The sequence below is a fragment of the Nipponia nippon genome, unplaced genomic scaffold (assembly GCF_047370975.1).
Source record: "Nipponia nippon isolate SJK-2023a ecotype South Korea unplaced genomic scaffold, ASM4737097v1 scaffold_10, whole genome shotgun sequence".
Lineage (NCBI taxonomy): Eukaryota > Metazoa > Chordata > Aves > Pelecaniformes > Threskiornithidae > Nipponia > Nipponia nippon.
In genome coordinates this window covers 15905582-15926740 of record NW_028262291.1, presented here as the reverse complement: position 1 = coordinate 15926740, position 21159 = coordinate 15905582, and the positions used below count along the sequence as shown (strand labels likewise).

The following is a 21159-nucleotide window of genomic DNA, read 5'->3' as shown; positions in this document are numbered from 1 at the left end:
CCTAGGGCAAGTATTTGTTTCAGACGCATCACTGAGCTGTATGGAATATATCACCAGTTTGTGTCCAAGCCAAGCCAGCTATAACTTGGTTATTTTCAGAAGGCTGGAAGCATACAATAGATTAATTTAATAGCTCTTATTTAACAGATATTTAGCTCACAAAATCTACATCCACTCAAACAGCCATGGTTTTTAACTATCAGCAGCAGCAGGAAAAAGAAAAAAAAAAATAAAGCTCATTAAGAAATTGTCTGAAGTATTAACCTCTTTAGCTTGGGGTTTTGGTGCATTGCTTTCCATGTTGTTTCTGTTCAGTGTTTTGCTTGTCAGCCTTTTCACAGAGCAGTTCTTGCATCAGTGGACTTGTGCTGATTTCCAGTATGTGTCCAAATGGAAGTAGTGCTGAGTTTTTTTTATATGATACGTGGTTATGTTTTTATGTTTTTATGTCCATGTGGATAAGCAGATATTCAAATGCTAAGTTATATACTTATGAGTGCTTTTTTTTTTTATCTCAGTGGAGAAAATATTACTTATATAATAATATAATAAGTAATAAATATATAATGTAAATAAATATTACTTATATAATAAGAAATATTTTAGGTTTTATGGGGTTTTTGTTACTTTTGAAAATGAAAGTATGAAGAAGGGGAGACAAGTGTTTGGTTTTGTTCTTTCATTTGGAATTAGCTTTGAGCTTTCTGCATTAATCATATCAGCAAATAATTTAATGTCATTTTTATATTTGAGAAGAGATCTTGGGAGGTGGAGCATTTGAAGATAGAAGACTAGTACTAGATTTGCAGTCTCATTTGGAGTGAACAAATGCACTTTGTACTCTTCCTGTTGTTACCTTTTTTCTTCTCCCTTACTCTACATTAGTGTGGAGATTAGGGTCTTGAGTGTGTTTGTCTGCTTGCTTCTAACTAGAAAAGATACATATGGAATCCTTGCTTTTGGCTTGGAGGAAAAGAATTCAATGTTTAATTTTCAGAAAACTCTAGAGATCTTTTCCCTCATCTCTTCACCATCACCTTGGTCCTCTCTTACTTTGGCAGTCTTTGGGGGCTGTGGGCATGTCTTGAAGCTCCCTTGCTTCTCTTCCATGAGGAGGAGTAAACAACTTAATTGAGTAAACAATTTAATATATTGAATGTGATTGAAAAAATGCAACAGAAGCCATTGTTGCGAAACAGTAAGACACTGGACAAAAAAAAAGAAAAAAATCAAAGGTTCTTAAGAATTAGCAGCTTTTTGTAAGTGTTTTTCCTAGATCTTTTGACAAATCTGTTTCTTGCCAGCATGCCTTTCACATATAATTTATTCCTTCTCAGCCTAAAGTATTTACCACATCATTTTTCTGCATATCACTTTCTTCAGTTCATGCTCTTTAGACAACTATCTTAAAAATGAAATGATGATGGCATAATGATGTTTACAACAGTTGCAAAAATAATCTTGTATGCTAACATTGGGTAGCAAAGCCTGTAAGCATGTACTAATTAAAAGCATGCAATCAGAACTTCTGAATCAATTCCTAGTGACGTAAGTGTGAGAAAGCTAGGCACACTTCTAAGAATTTGCAAAATTCAGGCATCTGTCCATGAGGTGCTGTATGTAGTAGCAGATCTGTTAATATCTTAAATAGAGCATCTGTCAGAGTGGAAGAAAAATTCCTGCTTTTTCAAATGTGGATTACCTGTAGACTTTGAAATGCATTTTCCGTACTTCTTCTTTTTCCTATTCCCTTCCTACTATCATTTCCCTTACTGAATCTATCTCCTCTTCGTCACCTGTTCTACTTTTTTCTGTCTTTTTCCTCTTTTCATCCATTGCAGCAAATATTTCACAAACAGGCTGTAGTCTGCACAGCCTGAAAATTTATTTGGTATCACTGGGCAGTCTGCTTCAGAATTACTTGAGACACTGAGGAGGTACTGTTTGTACACTGCAATTTTTCCATGAAGAATCGCCCTGAAGTGTAAGTCTGACTGAGTTGTCCAAAAGAATTTAAGATGCTTGGAGCTTAATTTGCAGTTAGGAAGCTAAGTTGGGACCTACAGATAGCATGTAAAGAGTGTACTAAATATAGTATTAGACAAAGGAAAAAGTGGAAAGTGCTGGTGGAGCAGGTATTGCATAACTTAACGGAGACCTGGGTCTGTTCCTAACCTGATTACGTTATTTGTTGTGTGATTTTGGGGAAGTCACTTAACTTCTCATGGATGAGAAACTGAGATGGGGAAATATTTCTTCTGCAGCCGTCTTTTATCCATTTAGTTTTCTGATTCTTCAGGTCAGTGTTTTCTCTGTATAGCATTTACCCCGGTGACAGCACAGTAGAAAGCTGATATTTCTTTTTCAAGCCAGATATCCCAGAACTGCTGATGGTTTAGTCACAGGAAAACTCGCCTACCTCTGCAGGCTTCCCTTCATAGCAGAGCAGACAATATGCAGATCCCAACCCCTCTTCAGGGTTGAAGGGGGCTGGAAATTGAGTTGATTTAAGCAGGAGTTAATTTTTTTCAATTATGTGGAAAAATATCCCGTTGCTAACTTCTTTTTATTTCCTGGAAACTTCTAGTCACACATTGCTGATCTTTTTTTTTATTTCATGGGAACCTCCAGTTAGACTATCATTTCTATCTCCTCACTCCTTTCCTCCTTTGTTTCTCTAGTAGATTTAAAGGGAGTTGCACATGACCAGCTTGAAACAGATGACATGGATGAAGTGATCATGAAGCAGGACAAACAGGTTTGCTGCTCAGCCTTAACTTCCTATCCTGATTCAGATTCTTCCTGTGCTTCCCTTCCTCCTGACAGTCAGTCTTGACACTAAACCAATCGTTTGGTTTTTCTAGGACAATGTGTCTGGTCCTTTGGTAAATGATGAAAGGTTATGACACTGTTGCTGTCATTGCTTTCTAAAGATACCTTGATACAAATACAAAATCTGTCAATCCTACAGAAAGGTGGATTGTATTGAGAGCTGTGTGTGTTACCAGTGTTTCTTGTATAAAATTATGGTAACGAATTCTTTTGTATGTTTTTACTTGCAATGTGTTTTTTTAATATTTATGCAGTTGGCTCAAAATATTTTATCCTAGGAAATGGAGCTTTTCTTGTCTCCTCAACCACCACTGTGTTCTGCCACGAGTTTGAATGAATTTGAATACCTGTTTCATTTTAAGAAAGCTTGTTAAAACTAGTGAAAAGTAGGACTGTGACCATAGAAACCTTGGCAATGCATGTGGCTGTATGGTTCTGTCTGAACATTACTTGTTGCATTTGCTTTACTTAACATAAAATGTGTATCAGTAAAATACGGGTAACTTGTGACTAAATGTACTAGCACAGTTGATCAAGAAGTCGTCTAAGAACTTGTCATGTAATATCAAACTTTCGGTGTTGTGCCTTCAAATAAATTTTCATCAGTTACATGTATCAGCATGGATTGATCTGAATCTGAACCAGTCCTTGACTTTTTTTCAAAAAAACAACTTCTCCTTTACCTTTTTGTAGCTTTTGGATGGTTTTATCGATATGAAGGAAAATTTCCCACAATCCGCAAGGTACAAAGTTTGATGTGTGAATTTGCTGTGCATTTCAATTCTAATTCTTTTTTTTCCTCTGTTATTATTAAACATTCTTTATAGTCAAATGCTTCTTTTATTGTGGGCACAAATTAAGATGCGTTCAGGATGCATTTGCCTTGGAGTTTGTCCTTCTGAATACTTTGGACTTTTCAAGTCCTGCCAGCTGCAGTGGGAAGTGTATGTCAATATTTTTCAGAAGGTGTTCAGTACAGGTGGGCAGTGCATGTCTTTATGTTCTCCAAAAGTCCTCAGAATAATGTATAAAAAAGGAAAAGTACAGAGACAAAAATTCAATGGGAACCAAGAATGCAGTTCCCAGTTATACCTTTGAATATCTCCCAGTAAGAGGAGTGCTGAAGGCAAAAGGCTTTTCTTTTAAGCGTGTACATCACACAGAATGAGCAAAACCAATTGAAAATCTTTAAGCTTGATAGAATACTTTTATATCTGTAGAGCTGATGCTAAAGTATTGCAATTTCAAATTATTAGTGTTTCAAATAATACTTTATTCCTGCTGTTGCTTTATTCTCTTTATTTCTTTCAATGTGTATTAGCCATATTATAGGGGTTTTGTGGTTGTGTTGTGTGTTTTGGTTTGTTTGGTTTTGTTGTTCTTGTTTTGGTTTGGTTTTTTTTCTGATGGCTGATAGTAATTAACTGGGGTAGAAGTGTCAAGAAGAGTTCATATGTCTATCTCCTGAGAACTCAAGGTTTCTGAGGAGGTCAGGATTGTGTCTGACAGGTGAAGTATTTGTATCACCGTTTTGGCCTATTACTCTAACCTTCTGTGTGGACAGGCAATGCCTATTCTCCTTGATCGAGAATAGGAAATAACGTTACACTTTGATACCATTTTGTACTGCTAGTGACTGTAAATCATCATGGATCTGTAACTTGTGTGAAAGCCAGTACAGTTAGGATTTCTATCTGAAAAGCATAAATGCATGTTACGAAAACTCAGTCTCTTCGCACAAATAGGTCATCTTCTGTATTGCTGCTGACAAAGATAGTTTAGAGAGCCTCTAAATACCTTTTCATATAGTAATGAAGATCTTACCCAGTTCCTGTTGAACTCTGCTACACAGTGTGGACTAGAAGCTTGAAAAGATGTATTTTTAATATTTTTCTTGTAGAAATATTTTTAAATCTGGAAGTGATGAATTTTCATCCTACTCCAAATTGCTAATTGCTTTTTTTTTGTTTTGTTTGAAAACCAAAATTTCACTCTGTACTAAAAATGTCTTTAATAGGAAGTAAACTGAATCCATGGGGAAAATTAATGGAAAGGATGACTCATCCTGTTGTAGCTGAATGCAGTGAATGCAGCTAAGATTGTCTGATATATGTTCATATTCTGGAACACTTCAGCATGTGTACTGTTTAGTGTGCCTTTAAATTCAGTAATTTTTCAAATATTGATACCTAGCAGGTTGACCTGCCAGATGTTACATTTAGTAGACAGTACTAAATGTATCTTCTAATTTATTAGACGATAATATCAGCAATTGTTATTAAGGTACAAACTAATTAGTCGTGAATAAAACATGCTAACAGAATTCTGTTTATGCTAAAACATTAGTATGAAAACCTAGATGATTTTTTTTTTACTTAAACTTGTAAAAATTTTTGTCTCCTCCAATTATTGTTTGGTTTTGGTGTCCGTCCCGTCCCCCCCACCCCCCCATGAAGCAATAGACAACATCCTACTGAACTCAGCAGTACGAAGTTCCAATTCACTACTTGACTGGGAGAATTGACTTTTGTAGCTGCCAGGGAAAATAAGGCCTTCCAAGGCTTTATTACCAATATTATATGTAAAAAGTGGAAGTAAGACAAATAATGCTATGTAAGGTGAAGCGTGTTCGTGCTTTGAATTCCCAAAACCACCATGAAAAGTCAGTAGCTGATGATAATGAGCAGAGCACACTCAAAACTGAAGCTTAGCCTCTCTGAGCAGTAGCAGTAATAGACAATAAATGGCCAGCTGCTCCTCCTTTTTACTTTTTGATGAATAAAAGGAGAACATGGGCTTTTGAACATGAACTAGGCCTTACTAGTACACACGGGAGAGGGCAGCAGAAATGTGACATCGTTGAAGTAGAAATAAGGAGCAGGGTATATTTTGAAGACAAAAGGAATAGAGGCTCCAAAAAGACTATGTAGTTTTCCCGTTTGGTTGCATTCCACATGTAAAATTTTAGAGTTGCTTTATGCTGTATTAGTTCACTGACGTGAGTAGATTTTATCCAGTGCTTGTAGGAGCTACTTGGTCTTTGTGATGCAGTATTCTTTCCTGTGAGCAACTCAGTTTCTGCACTGATCTAAGCCTTTCCTTTGTAATTGATTATTTCAGTTGTATCAAGGTACGCAATGCTGGTTTTAGGTCATATGCATGAAGATGTTTTATGTGTAGAATATTCACATCTACCTATACATGAGCTTCTGTCACCTGAAAGCAGTCAGTCTTGTATTTATATAAAAATGCCAGAACAGAGTGATGGCAAATCAAGACCTAACCAAAAGTGTTTGAATATTCAAAACTTTGTAGTGGGCATTTGCGTACCCATGTTGTAACTTTGCAGAAGAGCAAAAAAAAGTTGAACTGTCCAGTCTTGTCCTATTTATGTTAATGTGCACAGGCCCTTCTAATAAGGTAAAATTTCCTGCAAATTGCTGGGGAAATGGACTTTAGATTTTCTTTTAAAATATCATCTCCATACTTGCACCGACTGTAATTAAATTTTCAAGGCAGGCACTCATGTACTGAGCTTGAAGTTTGCGAAGTAGTGTAAAAATCTGTTTAACTAAAAAAAAAAAAAAAAAAAAAAAGGAAAGAAAAACAAAACCATCAAAACTTCCCAGAAAGGGAAAGAGCAAAAGAAGTCAAAAAGTGACAGTCTGTGTGAACAGAAGAAGAATAAAAAGGAAATGGAGTTTGAGCAAAGACTTGCCAAAGAGAAAGAAGGAATGCTGGAGAAAGAAAAACAACTGAAAATAAATCGTCTTGTGCAAGAGGTATGTTGTGTTTTCCTATCAAGTGCAAAATCATATTGAGAGAAAACGAGCTGAATCTTCAGTGGAATTATCTTAGCAGGACACTTGTTTAATTAATGTCAAAGATAGTGAAGTTTCAAAAAATTTCCATTGCACTGCAGAACTCTGTTCCCAAGTTTGCTTGTTTCTACAGTCAGTTTTTGCCCAAATGAGGATACCTCTGCAGTTAGAGTGTCCATGTTTAGTGATGAATTTAATGAAAGACAGCAAAATAAGAAATCATTCTTGAAAGCATAATTAGTTTTAAAACTAATTTAAATGGCATTTCATACTTTTGAAACATACTTGTATTGTAACTATACCTATAACCTTTTTTCATGCACTGATGTTATGGTTAAGGTATCTGAGACAGAACGAGAAGACCTGGAAGAATCGGAAAAGGTGCAGCACTGGGTGGAAAGACTTTGTCAGACACGGTTAGAACAGATTTCCTCTGTGGAGAATGAGCCTCCCGAGGTAAAATTCTGGCTTCTCCATATATTGCATGATCTTTAAATAACTCACTAGTTGTCTCCTAAAAGCAACAGGTTTTTACCAGAGAAAAATCTGTCTTCATCTTTCCCTCTCAGTCTTTGTTCTAAGAGGGGGAAAAATGTCAGTAACTGATGAATTACCATCTATAGCATTTGTTGTTCCTATATTTTACAGATCTTTTTGTTATCGTTTTAATGAACTGGTTTTATTTTGTCCTTTTTAAGTATATTATCACCACAAAATTAACAATTTTATTGGCTCGTGAGCTGTTTGGGCTAGGTGGGACGTGCTACCAATAATAAAACTGAGACTAGAATACCCAGCCATATTTTTTAGTATCCTATGCAAATAAGAACATCATTGATGATGAGCTCTTGGATGCTTCTTTGTATTGCATGGAATAAAGCTACAGGTTAAGAAAATGACAAAAAGATAAAAAACTCCCAAAGAATAGGGTTCAGTTTTGTGTTTTAAATAGTCCCCTTAAATGAAGGGACTCACAGATAGTGATTGTGCCTTGGAGCCTGATGGTTCTAGATGTGGAGTGAGGCTTTCCCACCATCCTGCTGCTCTGGCTCTCTTCCAAGCACAGCTGCTTTCGAGAGGAACACTGCAATCTGCTGAACTCCCCTGTGATCCCCGAGAAATTGCAACCACAAAGGGGACCCTTGGGGAACACTCTCGCATGAGTTTCCTTCAGGTCAATGTGGAGCAGCTCTGAAAAAGGCAGCCAGTCTTCTGTTCTTCCTGGCCTCAGGCTCAGATCCATGTGGCTGTTCAGTGCAGGTCTCTAGGACAGTGGAATGTTTATACTGAGTTTTCTCTCAGTACCTGTATTTGGCTGCCTGTGTTCTGCTAGATCTTTGTCCCCCTTACTTTGTGAAGTAAGAGGAACATTATAGATTAAAATCACTGTTGTTTTTCCAGACCTCTACCCAGATTTAAGACAATCACTCTGTGTTGTATTTTCTCAGTCAATTCTTCTATTACATTATATATAAGTATTCTATTACAATTCTTCTACAAAACTACCCAAGCAGTTAAATTCATGTAAAACACAAAACCAGAATGCTTCTGAGGGATAAATGTGGCTGAACAATATTCAGGTGCTACAGGCTTGAACTGCTACTTGGGTACAAGAGCAGTCAAGATCTCTTGACCTCTGCCAAAGAAATAGCTATTTTTTAGTACCAACAGGTGAGTATGGCAGATAAGGAGATCCCAAAGAATGTCAACAGAGATACCCGCTTGAGGGAAGTATTGTCATATTAGACTAAGATGCATGTGTCTGTAGGACAGCTCATATCTCTAATATTTCCTCAGCTGAGTCTACAAAATAGCAAAGTGTAAGAGTATCAACTGGATTTTCTTAAATACTTCAGTTGGATCACCGATAAAGGAAATGTTAGCAACTCTAACAGCGTATGTAGAATCCTTCTTCACGCACACAAACTTCTTTTTTGAGTGTGGTGCTCATTATCTTCAAACTCTGGAGTTTGTTAGCCCCACATTGCACCTGGTGTTGATTAACAGAAATTGGAAAGTCCAGAAACTCCTGAGGATCTGAATTTCATAGCACCCTAAACTTTTAGTTTTGATAGCTGCTTAAGCTTACGTTCCCCTCTTGTATTAATGTCTGGTTATGTTCATACCAGACTTTAGCCCCTTTACCTTTTTTAATGGCATGGAATTTCAGGACCTGTCTTTGATTACTTTCCTTTTATATAATCATCTTTGCAAGGAGCAATTCTTGCTTTCTCTTCATAAGTCCTAGAGAGGCAAGAGTTGTGTAATCTGTGATTTGTCCTATGATTTTACCTTCTGAAGACTCCATGCAGGGTTTTTTGGGTTTGGTTTTGGTTTTGTTTGGTTTGTTTTTTTTTTGTTGTTGTTGTTTTTTTGTTCTCCGCCCCTGCTGCAACACCCAAGGCTACTGTCACAGCACTCCAGTTTTCTTCTTTTTAAACTGGAATCCTAGGGAGTGCTTTTAAAAAGGCTTTCGGATAAAAAGTTTGCGTATATTCTGTGTGGGAGAAGCCAATAGCTTCCTGTGCAGGAGCAGTTAGGCTAAGTGATGTTCTGGTATTTGCCATTAATTTCTTCAGAGCTGTTGCAGGCAGATGAACTGTTAAGGCAGATTTCTGTTCTGTTGCACATAGCTGGCAAGTGGACGACCTTCCACTTCTTCTGCCACGTCAATGCGGCGTTTTGCTGGTGGCCTTCAGCTTCATACCACAGATCTTGATGATATAAACTTAGATGAAGTTGACAAACCTAAACAATGTGTGGTGCCGCCTCCGCCACCACCACCCACTGTTACTCCAGCACCATCAGCTCATCCGCTTCCTACATCAAATGTTCCCCTTTCAAGAGGTCCAGCCCTGGCAGTAACACCAGCTTCCCAGGTGACCTCATGATCTGTTTGAATGCATGTGCCTCTACCATTCTGCTGCCTGCCTTCCCTCCCCTGCTCCATCACCTGCTTTGTCCACTGGATCTACCCATGTGCCATATGCAATGTTAAAAGAAGGAATGAGGTGGTTTCATAGTAGTGAGTGCAGTCCAGAGGTAGTTTTATTTATTTTTTTTAAATTTAAGTTGAGAGGGTTTTGCTCTCTCTTCCCTATGTACATTGTAACACTACCACATGCAGGTATCTTAGGCAGAATGTGTCAGTTAAAAAGACAATTTGGACTTGAGTGTTTAAAGATAAAAAAAAAAAAAAGCAATGGCAGGTGGTAGATTTAACTCAGTTAAGTTTGAGAAAAATATCTGTGTAGTGAAAATGACTTGTGGAAGTCTTTTAAATATGTCATCAAATTGCTTTGTTAAATGAGAAGAGTGGACAAAGAAAATTAGCTTAAAATAAGAAGCTCAAACTTCTAAAACATCAACACCATATAAATTACCGGTAAAATACTTTTGAATGAACGAGAGTTGGTAATCGGGTTTTACATTTGTTTGGATGCATAGGGGTCAGGAATTTCTATGAGAAAATATTCTGACTTTCTCCTTATTTACAATCTCAGTCCAAAAGAAGATCAAATATAAGAAATCTTGTGCCAGATCTCACTTTTGGAGAGAAATGGCAGCTGTTTCATCATAATTCCCTTTGCTAAGCACTGTAGTGGGATTCATGTATTCATTTTTATGGCAAAAGATTGTTGTTTCAAAGAGCAGAAGAGGATCCCCTACAGTCACTTCTTTCCTACACCATTTTCTGCATGGATTGACTGGCTGCATTATTGGTTTTTACTTTTTTTGCATGTTTACTTACAAATACTGGGCTTTGCTTTTGCATGATTTTGGTTGGGGTGGGGAAGGATATGCAAATTAATCGGGGGAAACTCTCAGGTTATTTCTATGTTAATAATTGCCCTAATGTAAACTATGAATCTCTTCTTATAAACTGAAGTAGACCTCTGATAGTGCTTTATCTATGTGGTTTACATGTTTGAAGTGCCAAGAGTATGCTAGATCCACTGAAATGGAGATGTCAGATGTTTTTATGGATAACAGGTTTTCCAAGTTATTTGCAAAATAAAAAATTATGTGAAATGACACAAGTGTACAAAATACTAGTGTTCAGAGGAGAAATACATTCTCCTAATGCTAACAGAAAATATTCAGATAAAAGAAGTAATACAGGAACTGCCATACTGGATCTGACCCCAAACCCATGTATTCCAATATATGTTTCTGACAGTTTTTCACTGCTAGATATGTTAGAGAAAAGAGGTTATTAATTAAAGAAAAATGTCAGGCAACAACAAATAACCTAGCCTTCAAAAATAAGCCAGTTTTTACTGAATATAATTAGTGTATATGAGGAAATAACTAAGCTCTTGGTAAAGTATTAATACTGAGCCAAAGCTGCTTTGTTTATAAGTAGATAACCCACTATTCCTGATGTGGTTTCAGACATGGAAGAAAAATGGGAAGCTGGACGATTTATCCTTGTTGCTTTTTAAAAAGTCAGTTTTTAATACCACAGATAAGCAGAAGCAGTGCATTTTTTTGACTTCAGTGATAAAAGATCTTGTGTTTATGCCTGCTAAAGCCAAAAATAAGATAATTGTTGTTGTTCCATAAGCTTACTTTTCTAATATTACTCAAACTGGTAAATCTTCTCTATGTTGCTAGGTTTTTTGCCTAGATGGTTTAACTTCAAATTCAGCTTGAACAAATACCTGGCAAAAGGAATGAAATCCTGTCAAATACATTCTTGACAACTAACTATTAAAATATCTGATACAAATTGGTCTGTTTCTCAAAGTTATTATTAGCTATATACTTTATATGGACCCAGTACTAAGTCTGTTACTGTTTAGGTTGTAAGAAACACCTCCCACGTCGGCAAAGTATCTTCTGTGTCAAGCAATCCACTGGTATGTCATGTACTGTTAATAATAACTGTAGTTTTATGAACTTCCTATGTAATGCTACTGTCAAGCAAATGTCAAAGGTTTGACTCTGCATGGCTAAGTTATTTAAAATTCAGCACTTGCATTCATGTGCATGGATCCATTGCTGTGTTACACCTAACACCAGGTAGTGGAAGTGACTCCTAATGACCTGAGGACTTCATATTTCAACACTTCAGCAACATACAGTCCATGTTCGCATGTTCTGTATGTCATGGACCATATACTTTGTTCTACTGTCAAGACAGATGAAAGGAGCTAGGACCAAACTGTATTTTAAACATGAGTGCTAAGAAGCAAGCTTTCTTCTCAGAAGAACCAACATTTGTTTGATAACTCTTTGCACTGATTTTGTTTCAGGATGGCCAGATGTCAGGTTTCCCCATTCTGAGGCACTCTAGAAAAGTGTGTCTCTAAATTGTGCCACTCCGGCAGAAATCATCCAGTTCTAGTGCAGCTTTAACAAGTTGATATCTGTGAACAATACATTTTGTGGTGTGGAACAACATTAATTGAGGGATATCAAGAGGGACTTTCAAAGATTTGGTTCCAAAACTTTTTTCTTAAATTATTTTTAAAAAGGAAGGGGGGGGGGGGGGGGGGGGAACAAACACACACAAATTATAAACAAACAAAAAACACCCCCAAAATTCCCCTATTTAAAAACCAAAAAACAAAAACCAAACCAAATGTGGCTTAACCAATTTGCTGGAAGCAATTCAAATGATTTCAGAGGATACAGCTTGTACTACATGAATGATATCTGGAATACATCACATTTCCTATGAGAAACAGTGACAAGAGCGTGCTGAGAGTTGCTGGGGTTAAGTCAGAAACTAAACCCACAGGGCTCAGTTTTGAACTCTTTTCTTGAATAAAACTATGCTTGACGTCAGTGGGAGTTTTAATGGAGTAAGAAGTGTACAATCGGGTTAGTACGTGCTGGATGATTAGGTCTCAGATGCCTCTGGGTATCTGTACTTTGTAGAGTCAAGGGTAGGTAATTAGCATAAGTAACCCTTGCTCTTAAGTCAGGATAAGTTAACTTGAAATTATTTATGGAAAACTGATTGCTGCAGTCCTGGTAAATTTCATCTGTTTAGCCATAGATTAGTTAAAATCTCATTTCAGGTTCACTATGTTCTTACACTCAACTTTAGCATTTTTTTTTTTTTTCCTGTAGTTTCTCATTCAGTTCATTGCCTTTATGGGATAAATGCCAAAAGCAGGGATGAGATTTTTTTCCATAATCTTGCCGGTGAAGTCAGAGTTTAGGGAAAAAAGCTACAATTTGGATGCAAGAGAAATCATGTTTTGGCTTGTTAACTTTGTAAGTCTTAAAATAATTCTGTAAGCCTTCTGTTGTATTAGTGTCATTAAATTCATTACCACAAACTATTTGTATTGAGGCATCTTGGTGAAATGATGGATTTGCACAAATTACGTTGTGAATTGTAATTTTCTTAAATTAACCCCATAGCAACTTGCGCCAAGTCCACCTACCCAACAACATCCAGGGGTACCAATAGTGTCTAAACCAGTCATGCTGCATCCTGACCCAAGCTTTATGGTCAGGCCAACAATCAAATCAGAGGCCCTGGTAAGCCTTTTAATGTTCTCTTTCCGAGTGCTACAGTACTGTGGGATTTGTTGTTGCCTTGTCCTCAAAGAATCAATGCTTGTCTTGTTTTCTGCTAACTAAAATTCATGTAGATTTTCAAATGGTCACTAATGGTAAGTAAAAAAGAGTATTTTTCCTTTTTCTTTTTTTTTTTTTTTTCATGATCTAAAAGTCACTCTTAGTTACAGTATTTGTACTGGGGTGCATAATTCCAGAGCAGTGTAGAGCCTTAGACTCTGTAGATCTTATTTTTCATTTATTCACGTGATGGTTTGTATTTTTGTAAATTCTGAATTCCTTTGTCAGAAATGAAATAGTAAAAATTAATTACGCTGTATTTTTCCTTTGTAAATAGTCATGAACGTACTTGAAATGTAGATATATGAACTTTTTTTTCTTCTGGAAATGAAATGATGAGTTATTGTTATATCTTACAGTCCAGTATACTGGTCATGCAGTGGTACTGCTAAGTTGACTCACAATCAGATTATTTTTCTTATTTCTTTTCCATTTCAAATGTAAATGCAGAAAAAACCCTTAGGCTAAATACTTTAGGACCAACCATGTAGCATCTTTGGGAATTGTGGTATATGAGGGAAGGTGAGTCAAGGCTTACTGGGGGGAAAAAAAAAAAAAAAAAAGGTAAATACTGCTCTGACAGGTGTTAACTCCCAAATGATAGCCCTGAAAATTCATCTAAGATAGCTGATGGACCAATTAGTAGTATTTATTCTCAAGGATCATCATGACATGCTGTTACAGTTAGAGTTGTGTGTCTGTTATATGCCTGTGTGTGGACATGTGTGTATATGTACGTTTACATGAGCAAGGCAGTGTATTGCAACAGGTCAGCTTTTGAAGTGATGGAAAATACATCATACTTGCATTTCATTTATTTAGTTACAAGCTTATGCTATATCTGACAATAAATGATGGGCACAATATTCCTAGCTGTCTTTCCTTAAAGTGGGATGGATTTTTTTTTTGTCATTTTCTGCTTTAATAATTTAGATACTCTTGTTCCTTTATTTACCCAGTTACAGTTTGAACAAATTTTAGTGATACTTAGCAACCAGTTTTCCCACAGACATAGTCCTCTTGAAACTTCTGTATTATAAATGGATTGAAATGATAAATGAAAGTAGTTTTTATAAGTCACTCGAGAAGGCAGGTACATGAACTAAAAATAAATTCAGATCCCTCCAATATAGATATTTCCTTCAGTTGTATGCATTGGAGCTTTGGAGCTTTCATTTTGATTGTGTTCAGTAATTCAGCATCCTTAAGCAATTTGAAATTCCTTAGAGGAAGAATAAACAGAGTAAAATCATAATCTTCAGTTAATATAATCTAGCTCTTGAAAATAAATGCCTGGTGTGCAAATATAAACTAGTTTGCAAAATTGATAATACCCTTATGTGCGATCAGACAGTCTTGGTACAAATTGAAAACGTTCCTTGTGTTTTTTGTTACTGATGGCTTACAATTAGTTTGAGAAATTGGCAATAAGATCCACCTCCATAGGGGAATTTCTTATGATTTGTTGTGCATGCATGCGTGCACGTTTTCCAAATCACGAGTCTGCTAAAATGTTCCAGATGTCCATTATTTTCATTCCCAAACTGCCTTATATTAGTTGGAAGATCACAATTTCAGCGGGAGCAATATTCTGATAGGACTTTGAGAGAAACATCAGTCTATAAATTGTTTTTGTAGACCTGTTACCTCTTACTTCTTTTTATGACTTAATGCAGTAAAGAGTATTTGTCCTAGCTGCAATGAAGTCACAGTAGTGGGTGACTTGCATGGATAAGACTTGCATAGATACCAAAGTAAAGAGGGAGGCTACTTCTATTAGTTAAAAAATGAAAAGGCCGATGTGTAACAGAACAGACAAGAAGGTACCTGCCTGTCTCCAGAAATGTATAAGAACTATAATTTGATTTCATGCAGAAGGAATGGGGTTTGTTTTTTGGGGGGGATGCGACAACAGTCCTTATTTAAGTCAATGGTTCAGATACGGGACCAGTTCAGCTTCTCTTAGCAAAGAGAAGTATCACCAAAGGCAAACTATCTGTTGCTACCCTATTTCTTGTCTTGCTAGATTTCACACACCTTATGGAACTCCAGTCTTTATGTCTTAATATGACATAATGCACGTAATTTCTTCTGCTTTGTTTTATATATTAATTTAGCTGTCCTGAGTACCAAACTCTGAAAACTGATCTTGATGGATTTACTTGATTCAAACAGCTAATCAAGTGAGCCTATACTCAAGCAGTTCACTAGTAATGAAGATGAAAAGCATGAACATAAGAATAAAATAAACATGCAAGGATGGGTAAAACCTTCCTGTTATCTGGAAGGTTGTTGGGCCAGATAGGAACAGTGAAGTCTCTGTTGTGACTTAAGTTTTCATATTAACTGAGTTCAGGTCAGAATTCCCAGGTCTTTTAACAGTTCATGAAGATGAAATTGTTCTCATTAGGGAACATGCAGGGAAATGATGGGTGACGATAAAACCTTGAGTGTAGCCTTGAATGCCAATGGCTGCTCTGGGTCAAAATCAGTATGAACTGTGTGTCTCAGCTGTACTAGAGTGAATTGGAATACACTCATGGCAAAACTAATTAAATTTTGGCTCGGAGAACAGGAAAGGATTGTTATGATTTAGTGGTGGGGTTTTCAGAGAAGCAAAACCAACATGAACATTAGTTTCTGCTCTCCCAACTATCACAAACATCCTGTTGTGTGATTTAAAAGGCTTTGATGCACTTGCTGCTACTAAAAATTTTTCCTTCCTCAGTCTTTTGTGGTTGGATGCAGCATTTCTGAAAGGAGGAATTAATATTTAAGCTTTCCTCTAATTTGCAAGATTTGAAGCCTGATTCTGCAGGACTGCAGTCGAGGGACCTCAGACAGGTGCTTAGATACTAGGTGGTAAGACATGCGATGATTGGAACTTTCAGTTATTGCCCATAGCTATACCAAAACTATCTGTGTTGAAAAGGAAATTATTTTTTTTTTCCCTTAAGTGACTAAAGAGGGACTGAAGAGTTTTGTGGAAAATCTTGGCAGACTTGCCCGAAAGTCCTTCAAGACAAAAACTCAGTCTTTGTATTAGTTAAACGCAGAACACAAATCTTTCATTAACTCAGGAATAGATATATTTTTCCAAGTAATGGTATGACTATAGGACACTGATAGAATCAGTAGTGAAAGTAATTTGTTTCAAAGCAAATTGAGTTTTGAAATGTAAATACCATAGTTTAGTCAGTAGAAAGTTCTTCTTGTTTTAGAAGACTCAGATTCGTTACCTGATTTGATGCAGGGTTTTGAGTGGTGGCTGGAGAGGTGTGAGGAGTGTTTTGTATAACTTTTTTTTATCCCATTTTATTTTTGAAATTTTTTGTAACGTAATAAGAGGTTCTGTATTTTAAGTGATTCCAAACTATAGTGTACCATTTTGTTAATGCACTGGAAGCAAAAGAAAAACAGAATCAATATGGGATTAAAATCGTTGAAGCCCAACACAATAAAATCCAGCAGTGATTAGTCAATATTGTGACATTACTTGTAGATATCCAAATTGAAGCAAGACCACTCAGAAATAAGTCAATTAAATTCAGGAGAAATTTTTCTTTATGTAGAACAAACCTGTACTAGTAATTGGTATTTAATAATTGCTTCTTTCAGGATGAGCCCAAATACGCATATCTCTTCTTTCAGCTTCTCAACTCCATGAGGAACTTGATAATGGAATTCACCTTTCAGTATAGGATATTCCCTGCTAGAAGAGCAAATCTTAAATGTATAACGTATGTTTATGATGACTTTTCAATATTTTGGAAATCAGTTGTCTAGCATTTTGTCCATGTTTTTTTCAATTATTTTTTCAAAAATCATGAAGAAGAGACCCCAGCACTGTTCTGTAGAAATTAGGGATAAAAGGAGTCACTGAAAATATTTTTAAGAAATCTCATGGTATGGAAATGTGCATTATTTATGTAGTTTCTCTAGAATTCTTTCCTCCTCATATTCAGTACTATTTCACTCTGTGTGTTCTCTCATTTTGAAATGGGATAGGGAACAAGCACTAACAAGTGCATGTGTGATTCAGTCCCTAGAAGAGCAAAAAAATCAGTGAGATTATTTGTGAGTAGGTGATATTTATTTACAGCAAAAAGTTAATATCTGGTTTGGCAATTTTCTTTCTTTTGCAGCCACAAGAGATGTTTAAAAGGATGGTGGTTTACAATTCATCATTTAAATCTAACAAAAACCAAGTAAAATAACATTTTCCGTGTTTTGTGTGGTACTTCTTGTTTTGACTGCTGATAGATTTAAAACTTTCCTTTCTAATCCTGTTGTCAGTTTCTAAAACAGAGGATGCAAGACAGCCCTAGTGCATGAAAACTGCTAGTCTTTGTAAACTTTCAGTGTGTGCCTGTGGCTCCTGCTAGTCTAGACAGATGATGAATGAGAGGATAGTAAATCCTTCAGGTTGAACCATCTGTGACTACTTATATGGTTAGTGCAATCTTTAAGATAGTTGAACACTGATAACTGGTCTGATACTGGCAATTTTTTTTCCCCTAAGGTTTTCTTGTTTCTTTTAGTCTTCCCTTTTTAGAAGGGAAGACTAGATTTGATTGAGATAAATCAAACTTTGAGATTGTTCAGTTGCCATTGAATTTTAGTATGTTCTGTATATGTAACAGTTGTGTTCTCAGTAAACGTGTGTTTTGGGAAAAATTTGTTAGATCTGGTCACAGGTTTCTCTTTTAATTCTTTTTTTTTGTTTATTTGAGTCAGGCCTCAATTGCTATTGACTATTGATGCTAGCAACTTCAGTGAGCAGTACCATTGGCTTAGGTGCTTGTGGTTTGGTTGGGTTTTTTTGTTTTTCTTTTTCTAAGTAGTAATTTCACCTTTCATCTAGAAGTCCAGACAGATAGTTCTTTTTGGTGCAATCAAACATTTTCATGTTCCAGGTTCTATTTATATTCAGTCCTATGAATGTTATTGTAAGTCAAGAAAGGATTAGAATGGTCTTAACTCTTTTACCTGAGATGTCCTGAGTAGTGGGAGGGTAGGCTTAGCACTGTGGTTTCCATTTGGTGTTGCTTGGTTCATTAGTCCCTGCTTGGATATGTAGTGCACTCACTGTTCTCTGAATTTGTGATGCCCGTTTCTGGGAAGACTTATTACAGTTCAGCGGATGCCTTCATTATATCATAGCTGTATTTGTACATTATTGGATTCAGATCATGTAATTTCATTGCTTGCAGGTTTTTTTGTTGTGGGGTTTTTTTTCCTGTTGAAAAATTATTTTCCCAGGAAAACTTTCTTCAAGGGCAGCATCTGTTTTTCATGAAGGTGACCTGGGACGAAGAGTTCAATGACTTCCGTTAGATTACATAATGAATTAGTGACTTGCCCGAGATTGGAGTTCTTTCCTCTAAGTTGCTTGCTCCAAGACCATAGATGTCTACTTCAGCTGTGATTCCAAAGGTCAATACAAATTCAGCTATTCAAACTATTAGTTGTTTAGGTAGCTGCCATTGTAAAATGTTTCTCTTACAGTTTTAGTAAAACTATTCATAATATTAATACACTTTGTAAATTAATAAATGATTGGGTTTTTTTTCCCCAAAATGAAATTCTACCCTCGCCGAAGTCTGTGATCAAATTCCCATTTATTTAGTTCCTCAAAGTTAGCAGTTAACAAATGTAATGCAACCCGTACTAATTTAAATGCTAAATAAGGTCACTCATGTTCCTATTCCCAAAAGATGCTTTTAATACCTGTTTCCCTATGGAAAAAACCCCACTTGTTGCATAAGCAAAAGTTCTGCAGTTGTGCCCTGCAGATTTAGCTCTCTGGAGCCTGGGAAGACAAAAGTCATGCTTCAACCCTTGCAAATGCTTCTTCTGTCTCAGAAGAAACAGGGAATGAGGACATGATTTGCTTAAGTTGGTCTTCTGATCTCAGGGAAAAGGTGAAGAGAGGCAGCCTGCAGGAAAGCCAGGGTTCACACTGTACCATTTAGTATGCCTGTGTGTAATGGCTGTCAGTCCACGCAAGAGTCATCAGCACCACTGTTGCCCGGGCCGTGCAAGTGTGCTTAGACAAATGGGCAGCGCTGTTGTACATTTGAGGGTCTGCTAATGCAGGCTTGTGTAGTAGTGCTCGCTGACTTTGTCAGAGGCACCGGTGGTAGGGATGAGATCTGAACCCAGAGGATCATTCATAGTTATGTCAAAATTATACAGGCAACTGAGAGAGATGATAAAGATGATAACAGAAGGAGGCATTAGTATTTTCTGCTGCAACTTTGTCATTTAACAGCCAGCCCTTAAAGATACCAGTGGAACCTTAAACTGTGCATTTGATTTACAAGTGGAAAAAGGCTTAGCTGAGCCTGAGAGTGGAATAGACTTTGTAATCACATGGATCCAGTAGAAAAGAGGGCAGTAATGAATATATGAAGCCTGATCACGTACTGAACTGCTGGCCTGTGTCAGCTATTGGCTTGCCTTCTGCGTCAGCAAAGGGTTGTGTGGTTCCGCATTGTTCCCATATTCCCAAGTTATTGCAGCTTGAAGCCACAAGAATGATACAGCGTTTAGGTGCCTCAGTAAAGATTTCTGTTAAGTCCTGAAGTCCTTACTTTAACATGCAGGATGAGTGCAGAGGTTTTATAAATCTCCAGCATCGCCCATACAGTCTCACCTAGTAACTCCTAATCCTCCTCAAGAAACCACCACCCAAACACTGTTGATTCCCAATTGCTGACTCAGGAACTCTCATCTTTGCAGAGAAGGTTCTGCTTTTTCCCTGCAGTGTTGATCTGACAAGGGTAAAGCACTAGGTTTCGAAAGTTTAAGAAGGTGTGGGTCTTCTCAAAGCTTAAAACTTTGTCTACCTAACTGCAATATTATCTTCCCCATTTCAGATGCTCCCTGCCCAAAACTTTTAAGTTCTCCACAGAACCATATGAAAACAAAATCGGTTTTTGTCCTGCGTTCACTTGTGGTATGGAGCCAACTCCCTGAAACTCCATGGAAAGGAGGAGAGAAGGGGGCTTGGAAGAGTGTCCTAAAACCCAGACACTGGTAGAGTAGTGTTGCTGACAGGTGAATTGAAGCCTGTCACTTCTGCCTGTGTTAGATTGTGCCCAAGATGGTGATAGTCCCAAGTAAGGTTGCTCAGAAGAGTGTGGCAGAACATACCTGCCCATGATGCTTTCAAGTTTTGTTTCTGTTCTGTCAGGTGTAGAGAGGAACTGTGGAGCTGATAGAGTGCTAAACCATTCCTCAAAATTGGTCCTTAGTATGACCAGTTCAAACTGCTGATCTGTCATAAGGTTTTGAAATGTCTTCTGACTGTAAGGACAGACTATTTGCTACCTTTCTGTGCTTTTCTTCCTTTACTGTCTTCTTTCATAGCTTACATATGTTCTCTCACTAATAAAGAAAATGGGAGTTTGTGTGTTAAGTGTGTGCATGAGCCTGGTGTTTTACAATTAAGTATTGTTTTATTCTCAGGGCTTCCAGAAATATTTGGAAGATTTTGATCCATATTCAATGGTAAGGAGAGAATTCAAATATGTCTCACTGTTTAATATGAAATACACTGGAAAAAACACATCCTTGATTTTGAGGGCTGGGAGGGGGTAAGATTCTTGCTCCTTAGTTTGCTGGTGCTTGCGTATTTGTCTTTTCTAGTCATGTTGAAAGGGAGCTTTCTTACAGGAAAAGATGATCTGGTGTTCTGATCTTCCTCTAACACTATTTTGGAGGAGGGAAAGGTCCCTTTTCTCCCATAAACTACATAGATCAGCCTAATTGTTTTGTGTTTCCAAGGTGGAAATGACTAATCATTATATCTTTTCATAGTTTACCCCAGAGCAGATTATGGGAAAAGATGTACGGCTATTACGAATTAAAAAGGTAAATACTATATTATTTGATTGATATTTGA

At 36.9% G+C, this 21159-nt stretch overlaps 1 protein-coding gene across 1 annotated transcript in view; it reads left to right on the top strand.

Annotated features, from left to right (window-relative positions):
- Positions 1-21159, top strand: part of USH1C (USH1 protein network component harmonin) — a 51220-nt gene that overhangs the window by 24688 nt on the left and 5373 nt on the right. The window contains exons 15-22 of the mRNA XM_087745667.1: positions 3526-3575; positions 6462-6614; positions 6993-7109; positions 9287-9532; positions 11459-11515; positions 13032-13151; positions 20724-20765; positions 21075-21128. Of these exons, the coding sequence (XP_087601793.1) occupies positions 3526-3575; positions 6462-6614; positions 6993-7109; positions 9287-9532; positions 11459-11515; positions 13032-13151; positions 20724-20765; positions 21075-21128 (839 nt within the window). The remainder of the gene's footprint in view (positions 1-3525; positions 3576-6461; positions 6615-6992; positions 7110-9286; positions 9533-11458; positions 11516-13031; positions 13152-20723; positions 20766-21074; positions 21129-21159) is intronic.